The sequence below is a fragment of the Dermacentor silvarum genome, chromosome 8, assembly GCF_013339745.2.
Source record: "Dermacentor silvarum isolate Dsil-2018 chromosome 8, BIME_Dsil_1.4, whole genome shotgun sequence".
NCBI lineage: Eukaryota > Metazoa > Arthropoda > Arachnida > Ixodida > Ixodidae > Dermacentor > Dermacentor silvarum.
The window spans coordinates 59095083-59112116 of NC_051161.1; the positions used below are offsets into that span (position 1 = coordinate 59095083).

At 43.4% G+C, this 17034-nt stretch overlaps 1 protein-coding gene across 3 annotated transcripts in view; it reads right to left on the bottom strand.

The window, feature by feature from the left end:
* The window catches only part of LOC119462150 (protein eva-1), a 300367-nt gene that overhangs the window by 11774 nt on the left and 271559 nt on the right, over positions 1 to 17034 (bottom strand). Inside the window, exon 6 of one of the 3 annotated variants that reach the window (XM_049672389.1) lies at positions 671 to 829. The exons of the other annotated variants lie outside the window; for them this stretch is intronic. Coding sequence (XP_049528346.1) covers positions 671 to 829 — 159 coding nt within the window. The remainder of the gene's footprint in view (positions 1 to 670; positions 830 to 17034) is intronic. 3 annotated transcript variants of the gene reach the window in all.

The following is a 17034-nucleotide window of genomic DNA, read 5'->3' on the forward strand; positions in this document are numbered from 1 at the left end:
TCTAAACTAAAACACTAAAACCACATCGCTCGCGAACACTGCAATAGGAAACTTGTGAGAGTTACACCAAAATCCCAACGGCGGAGTACAGAGACACAAGTCATGTGCAGTACCGCTTATGCATACGTAACAGTATGAATAAACGCTTCGCACCTCGTACAAAACGAATCTCTCGTTGTACCATCGTAAAGCTAGTCGTCTGCACGTATACAAAGCAGATATGAAAGGGAAGAGATGTGTCGACGTTTCGGCATTCATAACATTCGCAGATACCATGCTTTTTACCAAACTGAGCGGTACAATAATTGCTTATAAAAATTTTTGGAGAGTTCCGATTGCTCAAGCATGGCTGCGCGGGCGTTTTTTATCGAGTGGTCCTGCCTCAAGGAACCGCACTAATGCAATGCTGGCAGCGCCGTGCGGCGATCATCTGATGAACTGCGCACCCAACGCTTTTTTTTAGTTAAAATGTTGCTATACCTAACGTTTTACGCGGACAACGCTTTTCAGGCCGACTGAAACATAGCTTTAGAATTCACGAATCAGCTAATCTGAAATGCCCGAGACGCAACACAACACGTATTCTTGCCAATTCTTTAAGCACAAAATACAGCATTCACGGGTGAAATACTACGGGACAGCGCACAGAACGAAGGCACGACTTGTTTACCTGGCAAAGGCTTTGCCGATGCGTACAGGCCACCGGCAGGACTGAAAGTAGACGGCTGGTAGCGCGCCTCCTCCACGTATCCTTCCTCGTCTTCGTCCAGTTTGTCCTTGGCCGAGTCACTGCCACCGATATCTAAGTCCTTCAGTATCTCTTTCGGCACTGCACAAAGAACGCAAGAAGGAAGTTCGTACTGTACGTTGAGCAGAGAAAGGAGTAGCAAATATAAACAGGTCAAGCAGACCCAAGTCCGGTTAGCGATCCTGCGCACGGAGAAGGAGGTTAAAAGAATGGATAGAGAGGAAGGAGAGAAAACCGCGAAGGTGTCGCTCCTTCCGGAGGGGCAAATGGAAATCACAGTCGCTCACTCATGGCTGTCGACTTCAGGCACAGAAATAATGCAGTCATGGCACTGCATTCCGGGCATGTGCTATCTAAGTAATTTTGACATTGCGAGAACGATCTTGAAAGCAAGTGAAGTGTAGAAGACGCGGGTCGTCATAGCGGGGATGGATGCAGAGGAGATGTTTGATAGATTCCACGCAACCGTTCAACTCTTACAAGAAGGAGGGTCACTCATCCCAATGAGTAATGAATAGGTCCAATTGTGGCTTACAAACTCACGACCCTTCCCTGAAGCTGCAGCGACCAAAGGCATCTCCCGCTGCGATACAACATAAAAGAGTCGCTTGTGGCTGGGTCTGACATTCGTTACAAGTGAATCACGTCCAAACACTTATAAGGAAGATATAGTTCATATACATGATGATGATGATGATGATGATGATTTATTGGCATCACATTTCAAACGTGGCGAAACAAATATTCGCCTAGCCTGCTTCAGTTAATATCAAATGCTATACATGCTGTACATTCTAGCATTTTTGTATGCGTCTCCTTAATATTTTTTTTCACTTCCTCAAAAAGTCTTTATCTGCCATGCGCCGTTACCTATGCCTGTAATGGATCCGGTAGTATCAATTTCTTCCCTGCTATTTTTCCATCAATACTCTAAACGTCTCTTGCTTATCTCGAGTGCTCACGAATTGGTGCTTCCAATTTAAATAATCAAAAAATAAATTATTGGGTTTTACGTGCCAAAACCACCATCTCATCAACTGCACCGCCATCTGCAGGCCGTACTGGGGTACTACGGATTAATTTGTAGTACCCCAGTACACGGGTGTTTTCTGCATTTCGCCCCCATCTAAGTGCGGCTGCCGTGGCCGCTTGTATTTCAAATTCAAGCGCTTCTGATCCAATATAGTTTTAGAGTAGCTTTTGGTGTAGTGTAACATTCAAAAGAGCTAAATACTAATAAATCCGGCTCTTGCTTAGGCTCGTCTCACCCGGGAAACAACGTAATATAATGACGGCGCGTAGCTGGTCGTTTTTCTTTTTTTCCTTTCCGTTTGACAACTTTTTTTTTTTTTACTCTGTTAGGCCCAACAATGGACGTACCCGCGAATGTGTTTTGATTTCTTTTTGTCAGACGGCGCCAAAGCATTCCGCATTGACAAACCTGGCCCGCTTTCTTTTTTTTTTCTTCTTCTTTTTCTTCTTCTTCTTCTTTTGATTTCGGAAATACCACGACCTTTCGGATTATAAAGCATAGAGTGTGACGCACAAAATTCGAGCATGATCGAATTAGTCAAATTTATGCGGTTCCGTAAAAATGACTGCGCAAGAAAATGCGTTGTAAAGCGTTTAACTTCAGAGTGACCGACCCGATATTCTAAAAAAAAAAAAAAAAAGACAAAACCACAATTTCTCTAACCAAGACCGAAGTTTTCAGCGCAGCTAGTAGTATATAGGTGCATGAATAGTTTCTCCGCTAGCCGTTCAGAAAGAGGTGAAAAGAGAAAATTTGTGAGGTTAACCACAACGGAAAATCCAGTTTGCAACCCTACGCAGGAAAACGGCCGAGGGAAATGTGGAAAGAAGAAAATACAGAGATACAGAGCACAGACAACATTACAGCTTCAGTCAAAGGATCACGTACAAAATTCACGAGGTAAAGCATATAGTATTCAGTTCGGGAAGGACTGAGCAAGGTGCTGCATAGTATTTTGTAAGTTTAGGAGCCGGTAGTTTTAACCTACTGTTTAGTAGAATTTTTCACATTATTACGTGCGATACGGTCTCTTTGTTCAGAGTGAACGACTCAGCTATAGTTGGTTTACACGTAGTATATGATGCTAATGGCCAAGGAACGGTGCGTGCGTGTGCGTGCGTGGTGTTCAAATTTGTAATTAACACGTTACATGTCTCAAACACATGCTTACCGAATTTTCCTGCGCACTTAGTTATTATTATTATTATTATTATTATTATTATTATTATTATTATTATTATTATTATTATTATTATTATTATTATTTCATGCATTGCAATGACTACAATTATCTAGTACGCCATATAACACATGTAACTTCATTCACTCGTCCGCGACCAACTATTTTTGATTCTGTCAGCTCCACCTTGTCTTAGCGCCATTCCTTAAATTTTATTTGCGGCAAGTATAGTCATGTACTATAAAATAAAATCCTTACATTCCTATCTTTCTTCCCTTTTTCTTTAAATTAGACCGCACAGCGAGAAGGTCATGGAGGAATGAATTCAGAAAGCGGCCTTTCTTTTTTTTTTTCGAAAGTCAGCAACTGCATCCGCCGCGCCCGCCGCGCGGCGTCAGGCTAAGGTCACATAGAGGGACCTTACGTCAGGCGCGATAGCGTTGCCATCTATTGAGCTTTCGTGCAGACCAACGTTGGTACGACGATAGTGCTGCCGCCTGGGCGTTCTTCCGACAACTATGGGAGTGTGGCGGCCTGTTTGAAATCCACGGCACAGCTGCCTTCGCGTTTTCCTGCTGCTGAAGAGAGTTAGTTGCACATTGCGCGATATATACATGCAGCAGTCAACGTCATTCGCCTGCCTAGCATGACGTCGCGTGTTCGACTTGCGGCAGCTACGCCCGGCGTTCCTACAGGAGAGAAATACGTGAAAGCTCCTTAGACCGTAGTGTTGTCACATGGCCTTTTTCGAAAGCCGAACTTACCATCGGCATCGTGCCGATGGTACTGCGGAAAAAGTTCTTTGCAGTATGTTCCAGAAGAGCCCGCTCTGCTATGCTCCGCCTACTCAGGTGTTTCCTGGCAACGAAGACGCGCCTCTTCTGCACATGTGTAGATAATTTGTACCTTTTGGCTTCTGCAGTAAGTTATGTTTTTTTACATGCTTCCCCACAAGGCCTGGTACAGAGCGTTCCAGCCAAGGGGAGAGGAGCGACTCGGCGCATAGAGCGAGAAGGGGTAGGGAGCGATTATGCACAATTTAGCGGTCGCCGACGAATTAATAATAACATTTCGTCACTGCCAATTTATTTTATTTGAGCATATCCATTTGGACCTTGTACGAAAGTTCATGTTCACGGGCTAAGCATATGCCGAGCGGGTGCTTCTTGAACGTGCTGTAAAGAAAGTTGCTTATGTCTATGTTATGCGAACTACAACGATTACTAGTACTTTGCATTGTGCATGTCTTCTCTTCCTTCTTTGCTTGTATGCATTTTAGCCAACAGTTTTCTTGCTCCTGCCAATTATTGTTGTTTATGAGTACGCTATTTTCAAAACACCACTCTTGTAATAACCCTATATCAAAGGATGGACAGTATGAAATAAAAAAAAAAGAATCTCTCCTCATTATCGCCTTTGCTGTGTGTGAAGCAGCTTTCAAAGTGGCTGTTTAGAGTCTCGCGACAAACGACGAGATAACTACACGGTACACTGAGAACGCTCTTCAAATGGTTTTCGCAATTATGAATACGCTGATATCTCGAAGATGTTCAGAAGGTCTCTCCATTGATGTCGGAACGGACATGGCGGACGTGTAACAATTAAGTTATTGCATGGTGAAATCCTCAAAGCGCACCTGGCTCAATATCAAACAGAATATCAAACAGAATACCCGCGGGATTGCCAACCGGGAACGGTTGGCAATCCCGCTGGTATCTGATATTCTGTTTGATATTAAGCCAGGTGCGCTTTGAGGATTTCACCATGCAATAACGTAATTGTATTTACCGGGACAGTCTCGACATCTGTATAAATGTTCTGAGTTTTCCTTTTTACTATAACATAACAATCAATAAACCAGATTTCCGTTTTATGAAGCCTGACAACTTGGTTGCACCTTCTTTTTAGTCTGCTGTTTTATTTATTTATTTATTATTTATTTATTTATTTATTTATTTATTTATTTATTTATTTATTTATTTATTTAAAATTATCGAGGGAAGAATTGCAGCCAATGCAATAAAATTTGGAGGTGACGTTGGGCATAATGTCAACACGAACTGAACGCAACTTTCATGCCCGCAGGCAGTAAAACACAGCAAGAGAAACTCGATGCAAACATGAAAGGGCATTAGCAATACACCAAAGGAGAACCTACGCCTATCGTTACTCTTGTTTCTTTTTTCCCAGAACAATATCGGAATGGAACTCATTCCCACGTGATGTGGCGTAATGACGTCAGGAAAAGAAGCTTTATCAGACGTGCCTCGTCTCCCATAGCGGATGAATCTTGCAGTAGGCTAGATGGTTCATTCTGAACGAATGTTTGCAACGCAAAAAAAAAAAAAGAAAGAGAAAAAAAAATAAAGGCGAGGACACATCAAAACAGAACCAGGGCTAACTTGCAAGCATTATACCAAACTTGTTCATTTCAAACCACACTTATATATGTGCGCACCGTAGATCGCAGCATCACAAACAAACCTACCAAAAGATGAACCCCTTTTCCCTCAATGATAGAGATGCCACGCTGTTCAATACGTTTCTTTTTAACTTAAGGAAATGTGCTTATATAAGTTCGCGTTCGCGCTCATCTCGCGCTCATTTTCAAAACAAGCGTTTGTCAAAGCATGGAGTGTATATGCACTTTTTACAACGAAAGTCGCAATGCCCTCCCGATTGATTCTTCATAGCCCGCTCATGTTCTCGCACACGCTTATTGCACCAAGTTCTCGTTTGGCCTATATAGTTATTTCGATAACTCAGCGGTGCTGAACTGGTTAACCTCCCTGCCTTTCCTTCTCCACTCTTTCCTTCCTTCCTTCCTTCAGCGGCATCTTATAACTACTTCGCTTGAGCATTTAGTGCATTGGATCGCATGCATTTTATTGCGCTAGCAATTATATGGACACTCCAAAGCGGATTTCTGCCGTCGGCGTCGTCGTCGTCGCCGTCGCCGTGAGGTTCCGTATGACGTCAACGGCCATGAAATCGTCGCCACGCTTCAGACGCTGTATGTGTGAGTGAAAGGGCGCGAGGGACGCGCGCTTTCACGGGGAGCGAACGCATGTCGGAGAGCAAACGCGCGTTCTGCGCTGTAGGTAAGGTAAGTGGTTCTTGAGGGAAAGGGAAAGGTTGGCGCTATCTTCTGCGCTGTGCTCCCTGAAGGGCTGCAGAATTGAGCGTCTCTTTCCTCCTTTCCATATATAGAGAGCAAACGCGACTTTTGGCGCTGAGCCGTGCTCCCTCAACGGCTGCCCATTCCGCGGAATGGGCTGATAGCGTCGCGGCGAAGCAGACGCCACGCTAGCCCTTTCCGCTGGGAAAGAAAACTCCACTTAACCTCGATAATAAAAGTTTATTATTGCGATAGCAATTATATGGACACTCAAAAGCAGATTTCTGCCGTCGGCGTCGCCGTCGCCGTCGCCGTGAGGTTCCGTATGACGTCATTTGGAGATGAAATCGTCGCCGCGCGCCGAACGCTGTATGTGCGAGTGAAAGGGCGCGAGGGGCGCGTCTTTCACGGGGAGTGAACGCACGGCGGAGAACAAACGCGCGTTCTGCGCCGTGCTCGCTTAAGGGCTGCAGAATTAGGCGTCTCGTTTCTCCTTTACAATCACCATATATGTAGAGCAAACGCGCCTTCTTCAGACGCGCGAGAGGCCGTGGGGGAGGGGGAAGGAAGGGACGCGACGTTTAGCTGCGGCACCAAGTGCCTATTTATATGAGAGGCTCCAGCAACAGTCACCAACGCCGCACGCATTTTGAGCTAACGCGGGCAAAACGCCGATGGCGTCGACAACAGTTCTGCGTGTTGTTGCTACCAAAGCCGCTCACCTTACTTCGTATGACATTGCTGTGTTGCTATCGCATTCATTGCTTCGCCCTTAGGGCGAAACTGTGACATTTTTCTCTCTCTCTCTCTCTCCCTCAACGGCTGCAGAAGATAGCGTCAACCTTTCCCTTTCCACACGAACCACTTACTACTTTTTCCGTCACGCGAATGGCTGTGTGGGGACGGGAGGGGGGGAGGGGAGGCGACGTTTAGCTGCGGCACCAAATGCGTATTTATATAAAAACGCCGCGCGCGTTCGGTGCGAACGCGGGCAAAACGCCGACGGCGTCGACAACAGTTCTACTCGTTGCTGGTGCTGCTGCATGTCCAAGTTTATACAGCTGATAAAACTACTATCCTTACTCCGTATAGCTCTCTAATAATTTGCAATCGCAATTGATGCTTCGCCTTTCGGGTGAAACTGCGACAATTTTTTTCCCACAAGATTTATGCGCGATTTCTTTTAGTCTTCGAACAAACCCCTGATAATTTGCACGGTGCAGAAAGTATCAATTAGGTGAGTTGTGGAAAACTGTTAGAGTTCACTTAGCTGGGCGTTTTTTGACATGATATGATGACGTGCGTCATATGATATGACGCACAAATAAGGCGCCCGCTACTCCTTAGCTCTTGAATGTATCTAACCTATAACATACAGGGTTTAAAATACAAGAATACATGTAAAATAACCTTCTTATACAAGCAACGTTTGCAGGGCGTTTTTGAAGCTCTATTGAATAATGAACACTGCAAGCTTTCAGAGATGCAGCACATACAAAGATGGAACGTGGTAAGAACAAAGCGCGTCTGCAGATGAAAAAACATCCTGCAGAGATTTATTTATTTTATTTATTGATACTGCAATCCCAGGGAGGGATTTTCGCAGGGTAGGCGTACAGATACAAGCACGGACGAAATATTTACAAACAAACAAAGCCAGAAACAACAAAGGCCGCAAATGATTAGTAAACAAACGAAATCGATCAGCATTGAAGACAACAAAAAAAAGTTCAATGATGGCAGTGCAACATAGGGGTACAGCGAGGTTCATGGCATATCTTAATTATTCAGGAACACATAAATATTGAGTGATTATATTATTACAAAATGTAAGTGGCATAAAGGCAATAACAATAAGAAATGAGCAACTATATGGGCAGCAGGGAATGAATACATCAGAAAATAAATGTTAATGGACACTGAGGCTGCTGGTGAATGAGGTCAGAGATTTCTGTAGTACTTGATCGTTAGTAAGCCGATTCCATTCCGTGACTGTTCTTGGAAAAAATGAATATTTAAAGCAGTTATTACGCTGACGAAAAGGGGTGATTGTAAGATTATGACGTTGTCTTGTAGTGTAACCTGAGGAAAATGATATTAGTCCGTCGAATATTAATCTTGAAATGGCCTTTGATTATTTGGTATAAGAACTTAAGTCGAGAAACGCGATTTCTTTCGGATACAGATGTCAAACCAGCCCTATTTAACAGATCAGTTACTGATGTGCGTCCATAGTTATTGTAAACAAAACGAACTGCTTTCTTTTGTATGTTTTCAATTTTATTAATGTTCGTTTTAGTAAATGGATCCCAAATTATCGCCGCATAATCTAATATTAGAAGGACAACCGATTTGTAAGCTTGAAGCCGGACTCTGGGTGTGGAGAGTTTTAGTGCTCGCCTAAGAAAAAATAGTTTACGGTTAGCATTGCTTATCACCTGATCAATGTGCTTAGTCCAGTCAAGATCGTTAGTAATCCATAATCCTAGATATTTGTATTGTGCAACTTCGGAGAGGATATTATCAGCAAAAGAATATTGGAATATTAGGGGATTTTTCTTGCGAGTTATTCTCATGTAAACGGTTTTTTGAAAATTTATTGGCATCTGCCAGGCATCACACCATTCAATAATCTTTTGGAAGGCCTCGTTCAGTGTTTTTTGATCGGATGTAGTTTTAATTTCGGAGTAGAGCACGCAGTCATCCGCGTATAATTTAATATGAACTGGAATGTCTTTTACGATGTCATTTATATAAATGATGAAGAGAAGTGGCCCAAGCACAGAACCCTGAGGGACTCCAGAGTCAACAGAAAGAGACAGATGAATGATTACGAAAAGTGACATATTGTTGACGGTTATTCAAGTATGTTGAAATCCAATTAGTAATCTTGTCATTTTTTATTATGCTATTAACTTTGGAAAACAGCTTTTTGTGAGAAACTTTATCAAATGCTTTTGCGAGATCCATAAAAATGGCATCTGTTTGGTTTCCGTTATTAATAGAGCTAGCAAAGTCATGTACAGTTTGGACTAATTGAGTGCAAGTAGAATAACCTTTCCGGAATCCGTGCTGAAGATTTGTAATAAAATCATGCTTTACAAGAAAATCAGAGATGTGGGTATGTATTATGTGCTCCATAATTTTGCAAGCTGTCGATGTTAGAGAGATTGGCCTGTAATTATTGATGCACTGTTTCTTACCGTTTTTATGAACTGGTTGTACTCTGGCCGTCCCTCAGTCGTTCGGAACCTGTCCTTCGTTTAGAGATCTTGAAAATAATATACACAAGTACTTGGCTACCCACTCTGCATACCTAGTTAGGAATGCATTTGGAATTTTATCGGGTCCGGGGGACTTCTTGGTATCTAGATTCAAAAGCATTTTGATGATACCTTGCTCGCTGATGACAAGATCAGGCATCGGAGGTAAACATGTTTCGAAAGCTGGCAGTATGCCATTATCATTAGTGAAAACAGATTTGAAGTATTCGTTAAAAGCAGATGCTATTTCTTTTTCGTTATGGGTTAGAGTGCCATTGACTTCAAACGCATGACAATCTCTGGATACCGGAGAGATTGTGCGCCAGAATTTCTCTGGTGAAGTTGAAATAAAGTTAGGCAACAAGTTGCCAAAATATTTTTCTTTATCGAGTGCTATTTGACTTTTTAATTGAACGCCAAGAACAGAAATTTTTTCTTGCAGACACCTAGGACGGCTAACTGCTTGCTTTTTCTTTTTCAATCGTTTTAATTTTCTGCGCATTTGTATTGAAGTACGAGAAATCCAGGGATTCTCGCGTTTTACCTTTTTAATAATGGTTGGCACAAAACGGTCAATGCACATCAATACGAGATCCTTGAATGATATCCACAAATCGTCTACATTTGCTGTTGACATTGAAAAACTATCGAAATGAAAGGATAAGACATCGATTATCGATGTGTCATCTGCACGTGAGAAGTTAGGAAAAGAAGAATGTTTACTATTTTTGTCGATAGCAGTATCATATAAGGTAAGGAGTACGGCCTGGTGATCGGAGATTCCCGTGACAATTTCGCATTCTGATTTATTACTAATAGATCCGCTCACGAAGAAAAGGTCTAGTATAGATTTAGAATTCTCGTGTATCCTAGTGTACTCGCCAACAACTTGAGATAAATCAAATGCAAATGCTATATCCAACATAGCATCGCCTGTTTTGTCGTTATGGTTTACGAGGGACATTGCGGACCAGTCGATATTAGGCAGGTTGAAATCGCCAGCAAGAATTATCCGATCGCCAGGTTTAATATACGTGTTCATGTAAACTTTTAAATCATCGAAAACTGACAGGGAAGAGGAAGGGGGCCTGTACATCACGCCTATGATGTACCTGATTCGACCACAATAAGCTTTACTAAAGATGCACTCGACATTTGACACATCAGGCATCCTGAAAACTCGTAATGATTTTTTGTAGATAATACAGACGCCACCACCTCTACCAATGCGATCTTTCCGTAGTGCATTGTACCCAGCAGGCACGAATTCGCTGTCAAAAATTTCATCATGTAACCAAGTTTCAGTCAGTACAGCAATGTCACAATTGTTAGAAAGAAGAAGCCCCTCAAGCTCGGTTGCCTTATTAATTACACTTCTGCAGTTAACGTTCAGGACTATCAAGGACGTAGTCTCATGTTGTTTCTGTCACTTATTTTTCCTTTTCGTCAATCTGGTACGCTCTCTTTTCTCTGCATCCCAGGCATACAGAACACCATCTATGCTAATTTTATCGAAGACCAGCTTTACTTTAGCGCCGTTTGCTTTTTCTTCCGCTGCACTGTCCCACAAAAGTTTACGCACCTCACGAACGCGCTTTGAAAAGTCTTCGGATAAAGACAACGACGAGCCTTTTAGTTTGTACGATGCATGTAAAATGGACGTCTTTTCCCGATAGTCAAGAAATTTTATAATAACCGGCCTAGATTTCCCATTGGATTTACAGCCAAGCCTATGAAGTCTTTCAATACCTGTAGGCGTTATACCTATCTTCTTTGTTATTAAGTCGTTCTTTATCTTCTTCTCGAGTTCTTCAAGCGTCTCCTTTTCCGACTCTTCTAAACCATAGACAATGAGTTTATTGCGATGGCTCTGGTTTTCTAATTCATCCACCTTATTCGTGAGAAATGATAATTGACTGTCAAACTCTGTAATTGTTTTTTTTTTGATTTCACTCACTTGTTTCGGCAGTGAGCCAAAACTGGATAACTGTTGTTCAATATAATCTATTCTATTGCTTAGTGTCGATATTTGCTCTTTGATTTCATTCTGTGTAACGACGATTCCTTCAATAGTTCCTTGGACCTTCTTTTGGCCGTCTAGTAGCTCTGATAGCAGCTCCTTCTCCGAAGGTCCTGTGTTTGTCTCAATGTCGCCCGAAAGAAGTAGGCTAGTAGGCAGTAATGCAATGTTTGTGAAAATACATTTTATACACTGTGGGCAGGGCAGCAGCAACAAAAATCGGTCATCGCTACGGTAACAGTACATAGGAACGTTTTTACTAACCTGTAGAGCAAAGCAGAAGTGGTTGCTGAACATGTTGCCGATACTGCTGCTGGCCTGCCCACTGACGAAAGGCGGTGTTGCTCGGTCTTTTAAAGGAGCTCGGCGAGCCACGTGATGTGAAGTCACAGTTGTCACGAAAGACCAATACGTTGTTACTTTTGGAACGTAGGGCACCTTAATCACCGGGCATCTGGCACGTGTCTGCAGTCAGCTCATTGAACACATTCACGTCGATTGTCGTTGATGCGTTGATCGATTCAGTTACTTCGGCGTGATTACCGCTGTGGCGGCAGCCGTTCTATTCGTTTTCTGTTTGCTTCTTGAATCTCGTGTAAGACCCTTGTCGGGTCTCCATGCTTAGATACTGACTCCAACGTCCGTGGTTGGATTTGTTCTGCAGGCGCAGCCCTTTCTCCCGTTATTTTGCAGCCAATAGGTGAAAAATGTTCGCGTCTCTACTGTTGTCTGTGGGTTTACTGCCTGGAGTAATTGCGCTGTTGTGAGTGGATATAGCTACCCCATTTTCTCTATATAGAAGGTGAAAAAAAGTCGTTGTGCTGTGTAGGGCAGCTATAGGTATTTTCTTTCCTGTTTTGCCATCATTTACAGGCAAATATTTGCCGTGAAACAAGTGCGGGTCACAGTGATCTCGCGAAGAAGTGAAAACAAAGAAACGCAGAGAGAAAGAGAGAGAGACGGACACACGCACCCACGCACACGCGCGCACGCGCAATGAGAACTATAAACATTTTTTTAGTGGGCGAACTTGTGCCCACAAAAGCAAGTTACATATAAAGCACAGCGATAGAAGCAAACACGGTCGGCGATCGGCGAAATATAATCGGCAGGTCAAGCGCGTCGGTTTTTACCCACGAGACGTCGAAGGTTCCGGAGGAATCCCTGGTACCCACGTGTCTTCCAGAAAGTAGTGCACAATTCGCGTCGACAACAGACAACGGATAGAACCATCGATAACGTTCGAGTAAGTTTCAGTCATGCAGGCGCGTGTAGCAATATAATCGGCATGTCAAGGGTGTCGGTTTTTACAGATGAGTCACCGAAGGTTCCAGAGCAATGGCTGGTGCCCGCGTGTCTTCCAGAAAGTACTGCACAATTCGCGTCGACACAAGCTTCAGTGACAACAGCCAACGGATAGAGCCATGTTTAATGTTCGGGTAAGTTTCAATCATGTAGGTGTGTGTTGCACTGAGCGATAACTTATAGCTATTAGCGGGTGAAATGCAGTCCCTGAGAAGAGGATAAATGAGTGCATGTGACAATACACCACGAGCGTCGGGCTCGTGAAATGTGAGAAGTTTTGCAGCGGCGAGGGGCTCTGCTGTAGGGAACAGAGCAGAGGACGACATCTAAACTGGAAAGAATCCTGAACATCCGCGTATACCGTCGCCGATGCCGACGCCCCTCGCCGCTATACAAGGCCACTCACACGCCGTGCGCTTTATGTCTGCGCGATGTTAAAACAAAATTGCAAGAGCGTGGGCATGTACACGTTATGCAGAAACACGCCATCTGTATAACACGCAATCGAGCACTTCGTCTGGCGTCATAATAACAAAACAAGTTCCATTCGGTGCTTCGCACGAGAATTTTCGGTCCCGCCCACAGCTCTCTATAGGTACTGGCGTCACGTAGTCTCGCCGGTTTTTTTTAATGCTGACTCGTGCCAGACGGATTAACGAGCGGCGAAGATGAAAATAAAGATGGCTCTGATAAAAATAAAAGCTTTCATTGAGCACGCACCTTCCTCATTGCGCCTTTCTCATAGTCAAAGGTGACATCAACGTACGACAGCCTTGTTGGCAGCATTCACCGTGTCCGCGGTGCACCCGAGGTGTCTCGCCTCGTAAAATGTATATATATAGGCAAGCGTGTGCTTGCAGGGAGACCGCAGAGTTGGCGTTGAGTTCGCTGAGACAGGATCGTATTCACCGGACGTTAGTCTAATTAGTCACATTCGTATATATAAGGATAGACAAGGGAGCAGCTCCGCGTCCAGACATGAAGTTCTTAGTGTTGGTCGCCGTCTTCGGCTTTATTTGCCTGGCTGTCACCACAGCAAAGCATTACGGTGAGTTTTCTGGTTCTGCTTATATCTGCGTTGACACTCTTTGTTCGTTTTGTTAGATATTCTAAGACTTTTTTTCTCTGAAACTTAACCCTACGACATAGATGCTTGTTTAAATTGTTTAAATAAAAGCATGGATGCCCTCCTCATGCTCAATTTGCAATAGTGGCTTAGCGAACTTGTCTTCCATATGCCAACGCATTTATTTGACTGTATGATTGTTTCGTAGCTTCATAGCTCTAAGAGTATTCCTCCCGAGTATCCATCGTTCCTGGACCAAGCCTCAACAGGCGATAAATGCCATCTGTAGGAGTTGGAGCAGCAAACTTTGGACAGGCAACTGGGTCTTCAGTTGTTGAACACCATGCCCAGGTGAATCTTAAGCGAAGCATAACCGAGAAGTGAGGTTGGGAGAGAGGAATGAAGTCAACGGTGAAAGCCATCTAGGAGTGAAAGACGCGCTGATTTTGATGCACTCTGTAAGTGGATTACTCAAGAAGCCATTAGAAACTTGTCAAAAGGCCGTAGGTATAAATGCAAAAGGGCCTCTTGATTCCTTATCATTCGCTCGCTCGCAGATAAGCATATACTAACTCCCTCAGTTTTCCATCATTTCAAGACTCTACTGAATTAGTCTGTACGGTAGTACGGACTTTGTTCATTTTTCTTCTATAGCTCTTGATGAACATGACATTATGCTAGTGTTGGTGATGTAGTGTAACCTCTGTAATTTTTATGCAACTTCACTGCTACAACTTTACTAGAGCTTCAGGGGCGTGAAAATATTTCAGCGTTCAGTTCCCTTCGCTGTATCACTAATTTTCTACATTTTCCCCTGCCTAAATGATGTTGCCAAAAGACCCTTTCCTTATTTTACAAAAGGCTTCGTAGAATCATGAACTTGGTACTACCACCTATTCTACTTGTGTTCAAATGTGGTTTTTATACAACTATGTCAGAAAGTGTTGTTCCGCCTGTTTATGTGCATTTTGGAAGAAGCTGGAATAAAACGTGCATAAGAAATCGGGATGTCTAGGTATCCAGTTGTAATGATTCGCTTAGTACGCATATCGAAGTTGCGAAACTGCGTAGGAAAAGTCCTAAGACTAGTACCACTCTTCAGATATCCGTCTTCGTAGTCTGATAAAAGGTACATTGCCATTGCAAATAACATCGCCTCAAACTGGTAGAGAGCGGCTTCGGAGAAATGGTCAAAACGAATGACAATGTATACGGCAGCGCATTTCAACCCATTCAAGCAGTAGTTATTTCTGTTGAATAAAATCTTACTTTCACCTCATTTCTACACTCTTGAGAATAATAAAAAGTGTAGAGCAGCAGAATGGAATAAACATTTTAAACTTTTTTAGCGAGGTTTGTCAAGTTTACAGAACGCGGACTCCAAGTGAAAACTCGCTGCAGGAACATCAACTATTTCATGTCTAGCGGGCTTGAAACGCACCTATTTATCAACTTGAAAATAATGCCTGGTGCAGCACCTCGTGAAAAGCAATGAATGAAGTGAACCCACTACATCCAACGACATACTCACACCCAGCAGAAATACCAAGCCTTCTTGGCGCTCTTTGGCCATCCCTGGGCCTTGCGCCAATGAACCCAATATATCATAACCATGAAGAATACCAAGCTGTCTACCTTACCATTCATTTTACCAAAATATTTCGCACATGTTATTCAATCTTGCAGCACCATTCCAATCATAAGTGTTCCAAGACTGTGTGCGACACATTTTAAGTATCATTACTTTCATCAATGCTTTTGCTGTTGGTGTACTAATCTTGTACACAATTGTGTGCACAGCACCTTAAAAGTTGAAGGACGTAATTTTGACATGTTGTTTATGTCTTGGAGTAGAATTCATTAGTGCCTGATCATTCTGCAACGGCCAAAAGTCACGAATGTGAACTTTGTGACTGCGAAGGAAATGACTGGGCACCATCTGTGTGATTGAGTGGTCCAAGAAAAACGTTGTGCATCACCCTCGACGAGCTTGACAATGGTCCTCTTAGGGAAGAGATAATCCTTGTAGCGTGGTCCCAGCCGACATGGGCCCGAGTTGCTCTGAAAGTAGTAGTGTGTTTGTGAAAGCGTCGGGACTGGACGAAAAAAAAAAAAACTGTAGTCGTTGTCAACTGCGTGCCTCGCACTTGTGCTGACGAAGTTTGTTCATATTTTCTCTTATTTTCTCACCTTTTCTACGCTTTGCCCTTCCCCCCTGAAGCAGAGTAGCCAACCGGACAGTTAATCTCGTCAAATTCTTTGCCTTTCATAACTCATTTTCTCTCTTCCAGGACTGAGATCTCTGAACTGGTGCTAGTCTTATTATTACTTGAATGGTGTACGATTATTCGAAGTTTTCAATGGGAGTCCAGTAGGACGCGCTATTTGAGTCCTATTTGGTTCGAGAATTCAGTGCTTGAAATTGTCAAATATTCTTTGGGGTTCGCATGTCAGGAATATCAACACTTACTTGTGCCTGGAGAGAGAAATATCGATACAAGTAAGGATTGTTCCGTGCGATTCGGCTAGAGGATAGCCGCTGTTACTGCACAGAGGGCCGATTCCTTAGCGAACGCACGGATCACATGACCTCCGTTCAATAACCTCGAATCATTTTCAATCAATAACCTCGAATCAATCGTTCAATAACCTCGATTTAGGCCGCCTGTACGTGAATTTGTTGTCTCTATTTAGGCAAATCAATGTGTTATTAACAACGATACTGTTTAAGTCAACCGTAATTTGTGGCTCGTATCAAGAAACTAGTAGATATAAAATAAATAAACTTTCTTGCCGAGGTGGTATTCGAGCCCACGTACCCCCGGTACCAAGGTGAGCATCGTAACCAGTAGGCTATTCAGCCACTTTTTTGTTCTTTATGATAGGCTATTCAGCCACGCTTGCAGAACATGCATTTATTCGAGCCATATAATTGTGTTCGAACGTCGTCGTCTTCGTTCACAGCTGGCGCGTTCGGACGCTCGTGCTCTGCGAGGTGAAGAGGTTTTGCGCGCTACGAAAGCAAGAGAGAGAGAGAGAGACGCATTCACGGAGCGGGTCTGCTGGAACGCGTTGTTATCATTGCAACGCGGTATCGGGGTTGCAAGCTGCGCTACGCAACGCGCAGTGACGACCGTAATTTTGAGGCGCGCGAAAAGAAATTATCATCATTATGAGTAATAAGATGGAAAGTTCGCGCGCACTTCCGGATAATACTGGGCTATGGTCACCCAGCTTCGCTGTTTGAAGCGTTGCACGGCCGAGTGTAAGGTTAAGCATTTTTTTTGACCAGTCTCATCAA